Source organism: Coloeus monedula (genome assembly GCF_965178545.1).
Source record: "Coloeus monedula genome assembly, chromosome: 4".
Taxonomy (NCBI): Eukaryota; Metazoa; Chordata; class Aves; order Passeriformes; family Corvidae; genus Coloeus; species Coloeus monedula.
The window spans coordinates 65,902,220-65,916,614 of NC_138784.1; the positions used below are offsets into that span (position 1 = coordinate 65,902,220).

At 37.4% G+C, this 14,395-nt stretch overlaps 1 protein-coding gene across 3 annotated transcripts in view; it reads left to right on the forward strand.

Moving 5' to 3' along the window:
- The first annotated feature begins 401 nt into the window (after window positions 1-401).
- Window positions 402-14,395, forward strand: part of CD36 (CD36 molecule (CD36 blood group)) — a 35,368-nt gene continuing 21,374 nt past the window's right edge. The window contains exons 1-2 of one of the 3 annotated variants that reach the window (XM_082280174.1): window positions 402-492; window positions 12,986-13,222. In XM_082280174.1, coding sequence (XP_082136300.1) covers window positions 13,103-13,222 — 120 coding nt within the window. In that variant the 5' untranslated portion in view covers window positions 402-492; window positions 12,986-13,102. Of the gene's footprint in view, window positions 493-9,471; window positions 9,678-12,985; window positions 13,223-14,395 lie in introns of those variants that run through there. The other 2 variants (XM_082280172.1, XM_082280173.1) reach the window with 2 other exon arrangements.

The window sequence follows — 14,395 nt, forward strand, 5'->3', positions numbered from 1 at the left end:
TTCAGGTAAGACTTGTCTGTGTACCAAAGAACAGTGATAAATATGGCTTTCATTTGCAACCAGCTTTTTTGATTAACGGATGGTGTGAGAAGATTATATACCAGAACTTCATCCAGAGGGAGAAGAGAAATAGAAGAAAGAAGAAGGTATCAAGGGAAATTGGGGAAAAAGAAATGTTAATGCCAAGGAACAAGGACAGATTTGACAGAAAGCAGTAAATGCTGGAAGAGTGGGGAAAAAATCTAGGGGATAATCCAAAGGGGGAGGAGACAGACTAGAGGAGATGCTTGGTGGAGGCGTTACTGCTGAGATGATAGGGTGGAAGGTGAGAGACATACACAGAGCTGGAGGAGGGAGGAGATTCTCGGAGAAGGAATCAGGGGTAAAAGGAAGCACATGTAGAAAGGAAGGCAGAAGTCTGGCAACAAGCTGGAGGTTGCAGCTGCGAAAGCCACACAGGAAGCAATCAACAGGACTCCAAGAAGACCAAAGGTAGAACAACAGCATTTACATAAGAGGATAGGTCAGAAAATATCTAGATTAATGCAAATTTCAGAAATATTTTTTTTATTCCTACCTTTTTCTTGTCACTTGATTTTCTGCCTAACTTTAGAGAAGCAGAAATTTCATAGAAAGCCAGGTTATGCCATGGAGTGCCCCTTGGGTTAATACATATGGGAGTTTTATAGCTCCTGTCATAATGACTCACCTCCAGGGTCTTGATAATCCTCTGGGATAGCTTTTATTTTAATTATGAAAGCACTTGGCAGACAGGCTGATAACTGTTGATATTTGCTGTAACTTTTTCGAAGGAGGTCCTTTATAGGCTGTTCAAATAAAAAAAATACAGTGCTTAAAACGTAATAATTTTAGAAAAGTATCATCCCTGCTCTGATAAAAGGATTTAGCAAAGATCCAAACAGACAGGCAGAGGAAGCAATAGCACTGGCTCAGATGTTCATTTAGACAACCAAGTTCTGAACCAAAGCCTGTGGAAATTGTTAGAAAGAGTCCCATGAATTTGAGCAGCTGTGCTTTCAGCTGGGATCCCTCATCCTGACCTGTCTCTGTGCTTTGTGTAAATAAATATAAGCCCAGATCTGAAGAGCTATCTCTAATATGACACATACTACCTGGCTGCCAGTACTTTGTGGGGATTAATTGGGATTAGGCTGTGTTTGCAAAGAGTCACCACAAAGAGCAAACTCAATTAAACTTGTTCTGTATTGGCAACAGGGACCTGATCCATTCCTTCCAAGTGCTGGGCTGTTGCAGAGGCTACAGGGATCAGAGGCAAAGGCTGGTCCTGAAGGGGTTTATTAGATCTGGCCTTTCTTGTAAAGCATAAGTGTGAGAGGGTATTATCTTGGGCTCAGAGGTTTCATAATTCCTTATCACTTGAGATAGTTTAGGTAAAGGGAGTTTAAAAGGTCTGTGCAACTTTCTGCTTCTCTTTGTGGCTGATACAAGATCAGCTGTCTGGTTGGGCCCTGGGCTGCAGGGTTGCTTAGGGTTGCCACAGCAACTCTAATTTTCTGTAAATACGGAGCTAAGTTTGCAGGTCCTTCTGCACCTCTGCAGTTCTTTGCAGTGAGAGTTGTGAGAGCAGCTCTCCCTCCATACAGGTATGTGATCCTGCTCCTGGGCTAGGGGCAGATTCTGAGCCTACAGCTGGGTATTTTATATATTTCTTGTAAATGTATTATTGCATCCTATAACTTGCAAAATGCTCCTAATTGCTGGTTACTGAAAGCAAAGAGAGATGTCATTCAGCCTTTATTTCTTGACTGTTTATAAATCCAAGAAAAGTCCATTCACTAAAATTTGTAAAGACTAAATATACTGGTAGTCAAATTATTTCTCTTTCATATCTTGATAATGTATATATTGCTAATATTTCACTGTAATTGCAATTAAAATAAACATATTGTCTTGAGGTGACTTTATGATGTGTATCCCATATCGCTGCCTTATGGCCAGAAATTTATTCTTGTGCCTTTCTTTGCCTCTAAACTGAGCCTGAGAGAGGGAAGGAAAAACTGAGCAAAACTTTTTCAAAGCAGTTTGCAGCTTGTTCAAGGTCACACAGAGATAGTGACTTTTTTTTCCCCAGCTGCGGCAGGGGAGTGAGGAAGCGCCCGGCTTGCAGCTGCCCGGTCAGCTTTTGGCCAGTGGTTCAGCTTCTTTTTCTCCAGACAGAGACTGAGAGTTCAACTTTTTCCTTCCCTGAAATTTTGGATTTTCTCCCTTTTCTGCTGGACTGCTGCAATATCAGAGCACATCGGGAGGACTTTCCACCGAGCACAGAGGGCCTGGCCCTGGGCCAAGCCCCAGCTCCGAGGACACCAAAGGGAGGACTCAAACGCTTTCCCAGGTTTTTCCTCCACAGTGAGAGATTTTATTACATAGCATTATTTTCCTTTTCCCATGTGTTTGCTAAATAAATAGTTTTTATTTCCTTCACTTTCCTTTGAGGAAAATTTGTTTTTTCTCAAACCTGGTGGGGGAGGGATAATGGTGACCTGCCTTCTCTCAGAGGATATATTTCTAAATTTGGCCAAATCAGCATGCATATTGACACTTTAACTGCAATGAATGTATTAATAATTTCCCTGTTAATCATTGTCTTGTATAAAAGTCTATTACATAAGCAAATACATGCATATGTTATACAAAATATAAGGAGATATACCAAGTTTATGGCTGTATACATTTACTAACTGTGGTATAAAAGAACATATGAAAGATACTGTATTAATTATTAATTATGGGAATTGTATAATTATTATTAATAATAATTTAAAAAAAAGGAAAAAGCGTATATTGCATTTCTGTGTAGTTTTAAAATTATAATTTATGTGCAATAAATATGCTGATGTAACATCAATTAATTTTTATATGGAAGTCCTGAAATCAACCCAATAAATATAGCATAATCATATGCTATTTTAATGATTTATTTTCTTGACCATTGACACAATAGCTATATTTATTCAGTGGGGTTCTTTTTAACTTGGCAAAAATATTCTACTCATAAAAAATATGTAGTCTGTAGCTGCCTAGTTTTGGGTTTTTTTTTTCTGTGCTCAAGTGAGACTTCAAAAGCATTTATATAATTGGCACAACCAGGAAAATATAGGGGGTTTGGGTTAAATTTCTGTATTTTGGAACTACTGTTTTTTTTTCCTGTAACTGATAGTTATATGCATATTTCTGTAACATGTTTTCATCTGAAAGAATAATGCCGTATCTTAGGATCAAAAATTACATGATCTGAGAAGTTCATGTTATCTATTAATTCCCTCGTTCATTTACTGTTAGTGCACAGAAATTGCCGCTAGTACTTTTTCAACTGCTCTGTTCTTCATAGGTGTTAATATTTCTCAATACACAGTGATATTACACAATTTTTCATAATCTCTTTAGATCTTCAGCTGCTGGCAAGGTATCTCCTGTGGCAACAGTAATTTTGTTTTTCAGTGTTGGGGTTTTGGTTTTTTTGGCTGTGTGTGAATTATGTTTGATGCTTTTATTGTGGTAATTAAGTATCTTCTCAAGAAAAATATGAGAAAAAGGAAAAAAATCTTTTTTTATCACAAAATATTTTTCCTCTATTCCAGCTACTGATTCTGATTCCCAAAGTGAGGTTGGCAGCTGCCCAAAGGACATGGCGTAGCTTCAGGAAAGCTTTCTTCTTGTGCTGGCCTGATGAGGAGCAGGGTTTTTCCTCGCAGTAGGCTGATGGTTTGGCTTTGGTGTTTGAGGCTGGACTGAAGCCCCAGGGAAGATCTTCTGTACGTTTTTCAGATCTAGGACATATCTCCAGGTCTGGAACATGTAAACTGAAAGATAAAGGTGTCAGTCATTTGGCAGGTCTTCAATACTTGAGAAGTCACCAAGAAGTTGACCTAAAACTTAGGTATTCACAACTGGAAAAATCCCCTGTATGTATGTTGTTCTTAATTATTACAGAGACAAAATTAAAGTGTAGCTGGTAGGCAAAAAACTAACATAAGGACTACCCAGTCATTCTTCAAAACCACTGACATTGGCTAGGATGATTCATTGTGGCTGTTTCTCAACCAGGTATTGCACTAGTGAAAGATTTTAGAATTACTCCATTATTCTGTGACTTCTGATCTAAGGTGAAGAGTTTTGCAACAAGTGGAATATATCCAAGTAGGGACAAGATTTATTAAATTTCTTCTGACTTTCAGAAGATGTTTGCTTTAAAGTTTTTGTGTCCTACCATTGGAACCTCCTCTCTGTGCTCTCCTTGTGATGTCGAAGACAAATATTTTGTCAACAGAGTTGACAGATCATATTTCAGGGCCTGACCCACTCCCCTGCTACACCAGGGGAGTAGCAAAGATTGTGAGGAAGAATCTGCTACTGCAGGACACCCAAGATAAGAAGAAATTAAGAAAGGCAGCCTGACAATAGTAGAATTGTAAACACTCAGAAATAGTCAAATACTAAACACTGAATATATTAGAAAAGCAGAACATATAAAAAGAGTCCTTATCTTTTTCTACTTGGTGTGATAGCTTTGTGGATTCACCACCCACTGCCCATCTTTGTGAAAATATGAAATAACAAAGCCATTGGCTCTGTGTGTGTTTGGCTCACTGGATACTGGGTGATGAATCCCAATTTTTGGGACATCACTTAGATTTCAGTGAGAAATGTCTCTAGCATTAATAGACCAACCCAGCCCTTTCAGTAAGAGATTTTCATAGCTCTCCACTGTTCCAGACTCACTTGAAGCCTATGTTACAATTTTACAGTTTCTGTATTGGATTCTGTTCTACTAAGTTCCTTCCTGTCTATATTTTGAGTTACTCTCATGTGAACTCACAGGAGTAGAAGAATCAGAGTCTGCTCTGTCTCTGCTGCTCTTAGGCTTTCTTCACCTAGTCTCCCTGCTAAAATCACTTGGAGACAAATTTTAAAAGTGATTTTGAGGACTGAGAAAGGCAGCAGTTTATGCATGCCACAATCAGTGAAGAGCTCAGAAGCAGTATTTCCAGGGAAAAAGCCCTGAAGCAACTGCTGGGTTTTCTATCACGCATTTTCCCCTTAAAGAACCTTGTAACAGTTTGACAGAGGAACTCATCAGTGACAGGAGCCAAATATATCACACTGTTTCCACTGTGCTGCTGCCAAGCTGGCTTGAGCCACTGGTATTTTAGGATGTTTTTTCATATCATCAGGACACACTGAGAACCACAAGGGACAGCACCTTTGGTCCTAACACTTTACAGAGCTGGGAAAGCTACAGCTGGGAGTCTCTAGTGGGTAATGAAGGATCTACACAGCAGTTTGGAAAGAGTCTTCCAAACTCATGTGAAGAGAAATAAAGTATTAATGCATGTTGGGGAGGGTATTTTTTCAGGAGGTTGAAAAATGCTTGATATGAGTGGTTACAGTATGACTCAGGGCATGCACTGGCAAGCCTTGAAGGCCAACACACCTGCAGTAAAATCTGTGATGTGAGCTGGGAAAAAAAATGCTATACCATGTCTGCAATCTTTGTCCAAACTTTCCATTAATGCCAGGTGGTAAATATCTTGAAGTTTTCTTCTTGAATTTTCTATTTGTTTCACAACTTGTTTGCATTTACCAGAACCCTCCTGTATAGCTGTTCAGGCACCCTCAATACGGTGCACTGATGTGGAGAGGAAATGACAGACGTTTTTGGGGAGATTGAGTGGAATTGTTCTAACTTAACCTTCTCATCATTAGATACCTATCCATTGTTTAAATGCTTTGCAGTTAAAGGGGAGACATCAGTACCTCTAAAAGATATCCACTCCTTGGAATTGTTCAAAAATAAGTAGCTGTAGCACTTTGTGATATGGTTTAGTAAACATGGTGGTGCTTGATGGTTCTTGGACTTGATGTTATTGGAGGTCTTTTCCAACCCTAATAATTGTATGATTCTATATATTCTTGCCTAAGATAAGATTTAAAGTACTTGGGATGACTTGTGTTCATTCCTCTCTAGGGAGAGGAAAGGAGACCAATTTGTCTCCCTTAGGCCAGATGCCTGCTTTTAGCTGGATAATTTTACTGTTAACAAATATTTATAATTAACTTAAACAAGAAAAAGGAATTAACCTATGCCTTTCTTTATTTTAGAACCTTATAGATAAGATAGTAAAAGGAAAATATCTTTGTGCTTCCTTCTTTTTTTTGTGAGGTGACCTGACCTGTAAAACTCTGTTCTGTCCTGTGACTTTTGGAAAATAAGGTGGTACAACATAGCAGTCGCTGTGAGAATAGACAAGATAGAAAGAGTGAACATTAATTTCAGAGCAATATTCGGTCTGTATTATTATTTTATACTATGTGTTATATATTCATGTTCTTTATGTGCAATATCTGAAGATAGGCCATGTTCACTCTAGGAGGGCCTCTTGTGCATTGGAAGGTGAAGTAAATTGTTAAAGCTGGTCTGAGTGGATGGTTCATGTGCTGCTTCTCAGGTATTATGTGATGATGTGATACACAGAAGGTTTTAATAGCCTTAGGAAATCAAATTAACTTTCATGAATATAAAATTTCTTTCCCTGTAAAGTAATACTCATAGTATCTCCAGTACACACAGAGAGGCAGAAGTCTCACCCAACTGGTGGCATATTGCACTTTTTTTTTCTTCTCTAGATGATTCATTTGAACCATTCTCCTCCTCAGTAGATCTAAGTGCACATGGGTGAATATGAGTGTGTTGAATCAGAAAGAGCTTATTGGGGGCAGAAGCCATGGGTTCTTTTTGTTTTTCTCTGTGTGTATGGTTTGGTTTTTTTTTTTGAGGGGGGCAGGTTTAATGATTTAATCTTTCACTACTGAGCAAGGTACAACCCTTCCTGTGGGACTTTTCCACTTCCTATGAAGAAGCCAGAGGGCCACTAAGTGCTAATAGGACTTTCAGTAGGACAATAGAAGCCACATAAGATGATGCTAATAGAATAACCTGGATAAACAATAAATTTCTGCTTTTATTTACTATGGAAAGGAGGTAAACATAATTCCTCCCACCTTCATCTTAAAACCAGGGAGAGTACACAAAAGCTTCTAGAAAATCACGTTTGGGATGCTGAGAATATTAACCTCATCTTTTGCCCCAGGGGTCGGCACTTTACCTAACAACTAGAAAGTAGATTTTGTTGGGGTTTTTTTAACCAATGTCCTTAAAAAGTTCAGAGGGTGCAAAAGCACAGACAGAACTTTCCTGGAGCTTTCTAATTTGCTTTCTAATGTCATCTAACATATGCTAACACCTCCACATCTGGAAAAGAATTAATGTTAACACTAGTTTTTATAAGCTTCATGATAGGCAGTTGAAGAAAAATTCTGAGTGCAATAACTGTGGAAACACAGGAATATAAACTCATGCTGTGCTGTACTGTACAGCAAAGAATTCCCACAGGAATGTGGGAATGTTTATGTAATCATCTTGAAGGTTCAAATTATATGTACCATAAAGGTATGTCATACTGTGATGGAATGGATCTTGATATAAAAAAAAAAAAAAAGGGAGACATAACCTATTTAGGAATTTCAGGACTTATAGGAGAGCACCACAAAGAAAATGTTTTCCAAAAGGCCTCGCTATAAGATATCTATACAAGCCACAAATAACACTCATTTCTTCATCATTTTCTTGTCAGTAGTATGTTTACTTCAGAAAATGTATGTGGACTTCATTTGGAAAAAACAACAGCATTTCTCTTTTTCTGCTTCCTGCAGTTTTCTCTGTCTTCATGAAGCATGTGAGTGTCCTTTACCCTATTTCTCCTTTTTGACAACTTTTCCTTGTGGGGCAGTTTGTCTGTTGTTGCAGCACTGGGGACTCCGATGAAGCACACAGTTGTTTGTTTAGTGTGTCCTTCCTCTGTTGCTGTGTGTCTCTGCTTTCTCCTCTGCAACCTCTGAACTCTGATACGAAGCCAAAGAACACAGAACCATTAATACTTATGGTTTGTTTTGGTTTTTTTTAAGAAACACAAATAACTGACATCCAAAGGTTCACAGCTTCTCTCTCAGCTTCCTGTCCTTTTAGCTGGTTTCTGTAGTTGATCCAGGCAGTCCTCATTTCATTGCCAAGCACTGCTGCTAGAAGAGATTTTTTGCTCATACAGGATGATAGTGGGATATTGTAAGTCATAACATCAGGTGGTACAACTCAGCATGTATATGTTGAAAACTGAACACCATTAATTGACATTAGCATATCCCAGCAAAAATCCCCAGAAGAAATTTTCCTCATGAAGGGTGCACACTGGCTCCCACGCACTGCAGACAGAGAAAATGAGCATGGTAGGGAACACCTCCAGAGGCAGCAGTGAAGGAGGATCCCAAACAAGAGCATCCTTTGGAGACGTAATAGGAGGACATGTCCAATAGAAAGAATTAATGACATATTCATACAAGTAGTCCAAGGCAAGCACAGTGTGGAGGACTGCTTAACTTTCAGCAGTTAAACATCCCACTTGAACTAGAAAACAGGGGAAAACAAATTTTCTGCACTTTTCAAGGATGAGAAGCTGGAGATGTTCAGGCTCACAAACTTGCTCTGTCAGCAAGGCCTGTACTGAAAACTGCCCAGAAGGTTGTTTTCAAAAGGCCAGGCTCACTTTCAGTCTTGCCTTCACTACTAGAATATAAAAAACTCAAATTCATTAATTTTCATCCACCTTAGATTTACTTAGCAGAAATAGATTAGAAAAAGACAGGATTCTTCCATAGAAGCTAAACTTCCAAATAGAGCAACATAAAAGAACAGCAAACAGTCAAAACACATAGAAAATACTAAACCTGTGAATTGCAAACTATTCAGTGCTGTACTGCGAAAGTCTGGACCTAATAATCTATTTTTAGGAATATTTTCTCTCCCATAATTAAGCCAAATAAAAGTCACTTCCTCTTGCTGCTGCCAGAAGAATCTTTTTAAACAATCCATTCATTGAATTCACCTGAGATAAAGAGGTATTTATAAAATATTTCTTCAAAAGCTTGCCAAACTGTTTAATGTATAGTAGGAGACACTCTGATGGAGTAACACATTGGGTGACAGAGATGTCAGTGTAAAAATAAATGATTTTTATATACGTTCAGAAAAAGAAGCTTCTGGGATGACCTTCATTGAAATTCCAGTAAAATAGAAAGAGCCCTAGCACTTTGCAAGGAAATCTGTAATTGCAATCTGATACCTGAAAAAGAATCCTTTTGAAAAATATTCTGAAATTACCTATTTTTTTTTTACTTGAAAATAAACTATCATGATGTGTAAAATGAAAATAAGCAGATATGAAAGAAGTGACCAGTTACCAAATAAGTAAGTTACCCTTTTGTCTCCTTGACCTTTGACTCACTTGGATCAAAATTTGATAAAGATTGCGGTTGCTAAGTATATTACCACGAGATGTAGGCTGTGGCTTTTAGTCAGGCTGTAAAAATAACCCCCTCCCCAAGCAGCACTACAACTTTACTTTTTTTTCTGGCAAAAAGATAAAGAGGGAACTGACGTCTCCTGGAATATATAAACACTCCCTTGCAGTTCACAGTTTATGTGCTTGGTGGGAGATTTAGCTGCTTGTCTGCTGGTAACTTGATGCAAGTCATGTGCTAAGTACTTGTATGTTCAGCTGAGAAATCAGTTGCCCTTATTCAAGGTGAGTCATATGATACAACATTTAAAATCAGAGGTTTTTCCTCAGGAATACTTACAAGATCAGTTGGGTGGAAGCTATTGAAAATATTTATTTTCAATGCAAAATAAAATGGAAGGATTTTACAAAGCTGCTGGCGAGAAAAGTGACATTTTATATGGATTAGTGAAATGCTTTTTTACTATGATAACGGTGTTTTATGTTCAGTATTGCTGGCTTTCCCAATTGCATTTGGTCTTTTGATATTTAATATTTTTGAAAATACAGTTCTGGAGTCACATGAATTTATAAGGAATGCATTTTTAAAAGTCATTTTTCTGGCATTTATTATTGCAATTGAAAAGCTTGAAACTATAATTTAAAAGAGCATCAAATATATAATGAGATTTTTTGTATTTTATAAGGACTTGCTTTAAGCTGACATGGACAGAAGTCTAAGTTAAGTAGTGAAGGAGTTTAATAACATTTTGCATCTCTCCTCCTATACAGTTGCTTATAATTGTCTTTCAGGGATTTGAATGGACCATTTTCATTGTTATTAATTAATATTCTGTTAAGGACCTTTGAAAAAAAATTAAAAAGTACATACCCAACACTCTAGAATGGGGTCAATAATCTTATTAATCCTGCAGTCAAATATAAATTTAAATGATACTATAGCCTCATAGACCATATCTAATGTTGTTATGGTACTTTCTATTCTGCTTAAGTTATATAATTTTCACTTGAATATAAATTCCCAGAAAGTGCATTCTTACTGGAAATTTCTACCCTAATCTTCATAATTTAAATTCTGTTCTGACAGATGAGAATAGCATGTTGACTTCCATGTGAAATTGAGTGTTATGGTGTGAGTACTCTTCATTGCAGTTGTGTAATGGATAATTTGAATTGCATAAATTGGGATGTCTAGACTTCTATTACATTATGTTTGGTGGGAGAAGGGTGAATATTTTTCAATTCTTAGAAGCTTGGAATAGACACAAGTTGCTAGCAGTCCCTTGCTTTCTAGCTGTTTATCCCTAGTGCTCATGAGAGATGACTAGTCTGCCTAAAACAAAATGAAATCATTGGAAAGGCTTGTAGAAACTTAGATGGAAATGTATTTTGGTGGAAAGTGTATTACTGTTGAATTTGAAAAGCTTCAGTATGTAAGTTAAGAAAAAAGGTCTGATAATATCAAAAAGATCGCCTTAAACACTTCTGAAAGAACTAATCTTAATTTTAAATTTTAAAATGTGTGTTTTCACACTGGAAAAAAAAATCTGCTGGTATTGGGGGGAAAATCAAGTGGAAATAAATCAAATTCTGAAAAGTATCTATTTTACAATGTCTACTTTTCCTTAGAGTTGCTACAATGTGTAACAGCAATCAGATTTTCAAATCCCCACACCGCCTACCCAATTAGTTGCCTTCTACTGTTCTGTCTTTGCCAAACTAAAGGTCCTGATCTCAGCATAGCTACAATGATATGAGATTTGGTCCTAGTGATTTTCACTTAAAAGTTCTTCAAGTCTAATAAATTTCTAACTTAAATTTGCTTTGAAATTTGTGGTTAAACACATTATGCATCCATCCACTACATCAAAAAGCCTTTAATGGCCTTGGAGTGGGAACCACATGGAGTGATCTGGTGGCACGTGGATGGACAGGCTGACTTTTGTAGTAAGGATATTTTTCCAAGATTGCAAACAGTCTTTTGGTCGTTCCACTTGAAAATATCCAAGGAGAAATTCTTAACATACCATACAATCTCAAACGTACAGAAATAGACAAGGCAAGGGAGCCATAACCTGCTGCTAGTGCAAGAGCAGGCAGGAGGTGGGTTTCCAGTGCAGTTAAAGGGAGATGTCTGGTACCACCTAAAGATGTGACATAATTGTGAGTTTGGCATGACAAGGGAGGACACTTCACTGGCCTGCTGACCATGGTACCTAATCTGTTAGGGCATGCTGTATGTCCTTTTTGTGATAAAAGGATCACATTACTGATTATGAAAACAGAGCACACGTTGTTCCTATACCTGCTTTACTACTCAGAAATTCATGAAGTCCTTTAAGTTCTTTAGTCCCCATGAGCAAACTGGTTGAGTTGTTCCTCCACTTCATCTTTCTGTTTTTCTTCTCTCTGTGTTTGGCCTTGAATGTGTAATTAAATCTTAACTAATACCTCTTTAAATTGATTTAGAGATGTTCACAACATATTAACAAACAGAAATTGGTAAGAATAAAAAATACATGAACATCTAAAATAGAAAAGAACAGATTTTCTATTAACTGGAGCAAACCAAATAACCAACTTGCAAATTCTGTGGATGTGATTAATTCATGACTAAGAATAAATTGCAAATTGGGCAACTCTTTGTCTCAATTATTCATAAACAATAAAAAATCACAAAAAAAATCACTGGGAGCTGGCATTTTACCACTTCAGCACTGGTGTCATTCTGATTTTCTTTATAACCCCTTTCACTAGGGGCCAGTTTGTAAGGAACATTAACACATATTACTAGCAGCTCTTTTCCATTGAGTAATCACAGACATTTTTCTTCTGAGACTGAATAATCTTGAAATTTTAGGTATTACATCTTTCAAAAATCAAGTCCTAGTCTTGCTTTAAAAACTCTGATGTCCTGGGATTGATTAAATTAGCTGGTGGCAAAATTGCTGCTCTAGAAGGAAAATCCAGTTGTGCCTTTGCCATGAAGTTGCTGAAACAAAGTTTTATCCCTTCAGTGAGGACCATGGACTGATAGAGATCTGGAAAGAGGCTTCTTGTGGGTGCCTCCCTTTAGAGGCTGGCTTTCCCACCGAGGTGCTGATGGGCCTTGACTTTTTAACTAGCATTAGGCAGAAACAACCAGGGGAGCTCATGCCAGGGGAGTGCACCTCCTGCTTTTGCCTGAAGCGGGAGCCACGGGCGTGGCAGGCTGAGATAAAAGCAGAGCTATCTATAGCCTCTTTCTTTGGCAGAGGGAAATTTAAAGATGATCAGGAAGATTGCCATATGAATAGTAACAATGTCAGCTTGCCCTAATGCAACGCAGCCAAAAAAAAAAAAAAAAAAAAAAAAAAAAAAGACTGAAAAAAACTGATCAGTCTGTTTAGGCAACTGGAATGAAGAAAGATAATCACATGTAATAAGCAATTACCTTGCCAAAAGTACCTGCAATTTTTTTTTTTTTTTTTTTTTTTTTTTGCCAGTGGCAGGTCTCTGGCTGGCTGTTTTTGACTTGCTGTCTTCCTACCTGCTTCATGTCATGTACTTTGCACTTTGGAATTTGATTTTTGTTCTCTCTCTGCTTATATTAGCAGCTTCTCTGAGGAAGATCAGTGAGCCTGTTGGGACCAAGAAGTGAGGAAGAACCATCAAGCCTTACAGCAAGAATATTTGTAAGCTGTTTACCAGTACCCTAACAAAAAAGAGGAATGGGCTGTGACACAAACTGTGGGCTCCTCACTGGGGCCATAATTGGTGCTGTACTGGCTGTCCTCGGAGGAGTTCTAATACCAGTTGGAGATAATCTTATAGGCAAAGCAGTAAAAAAGGTACTTTTTTTTTTTCCCCCTCCAGGAAATATGGTTTGTAGTTATTGAATAGTCATTATTTCTAAATCTTATGTTCAGATTCTGTTTTTGTCTTTTTTTTTTTTTTTTTCTTAATTAAATATAGTTTTTATAATAGATGTGATCCAAAATTCCCTGGGAATATATGCAACAGCAAAATTTTAAAAAACGTATTAATTATATTGCCACTTGTTTGCTCTCTCTTGTGCTTCACATTACAAGCTAAAATATTGTTTTCAGTATGTAATTTAGAAGTAAGTGGGTTTTATTTCTATTATATTTCTGATTGTTTCTGATTCCTTTATACTTTCCTTTTATTTTGTTTTGATTTTTTTTTTCCATACTTTGGTACTCACTCCATGCACTTATATTTATGTACTGCAAATAATCTAAACAATCTTCTGCTGCAGAATGTAATCCTACACTCATGTATTCAGTTCACATTCTGTGATTGTATGATCCAGGTCAATGTTCTCCACATGATTGGAGGATCTAATAAAACGCATCTCCTCATTTTGAGTGTGAAGATTAATTGAAGTAGAACGTTTTAGACCTGGCAGACATGGGTTTTTTTCTGCATTTTAGATTATTTTCTGTCCCTAAAATCCAGATTTTTCTGTAAAGAAAACAGAAAAAAAGTACTTTGTTAGATCTTTGGTGGAAAGGGTGTACAAAGCCCTGGCGTGTCCACTATGGTGACATGAAGCCTCCTTGGGGTCACTGCAGCCAAGGTTGGTTCTCTGACAGTTACAAATCTGAAAATCTTAACTATTGCTTAGTCCTGCTGTTGATCTGCTGTGGTGCTGGAGACTGTGGACATCTTGGAGACACATTATCCAAAGGCTCCTCTGGAAGAGTAGCCTTAGCTCAATAGCTGTTGAAGTCAGTTGAGGAGGTGGCTACATGAACTATCAGGAAATGCTGAACTGTATGTTGAGGCCCTGACTAGATTATAGTATCACTTTTTAAAAAAAAATGAAAAAAATGGCTTCTATATAATATTTTCAGGTAACGCAATGAAAACCAAGCTGTAGAGGAATTTTCCAATTGTAATTGTATTTTTCAAGAATTTTTAAGGTTTAAGAATAAAAAACCATCTCACTAGATAATGTCTCAACCACATTGCAATGTTTTACAAAAAAGTCACACTCCCTG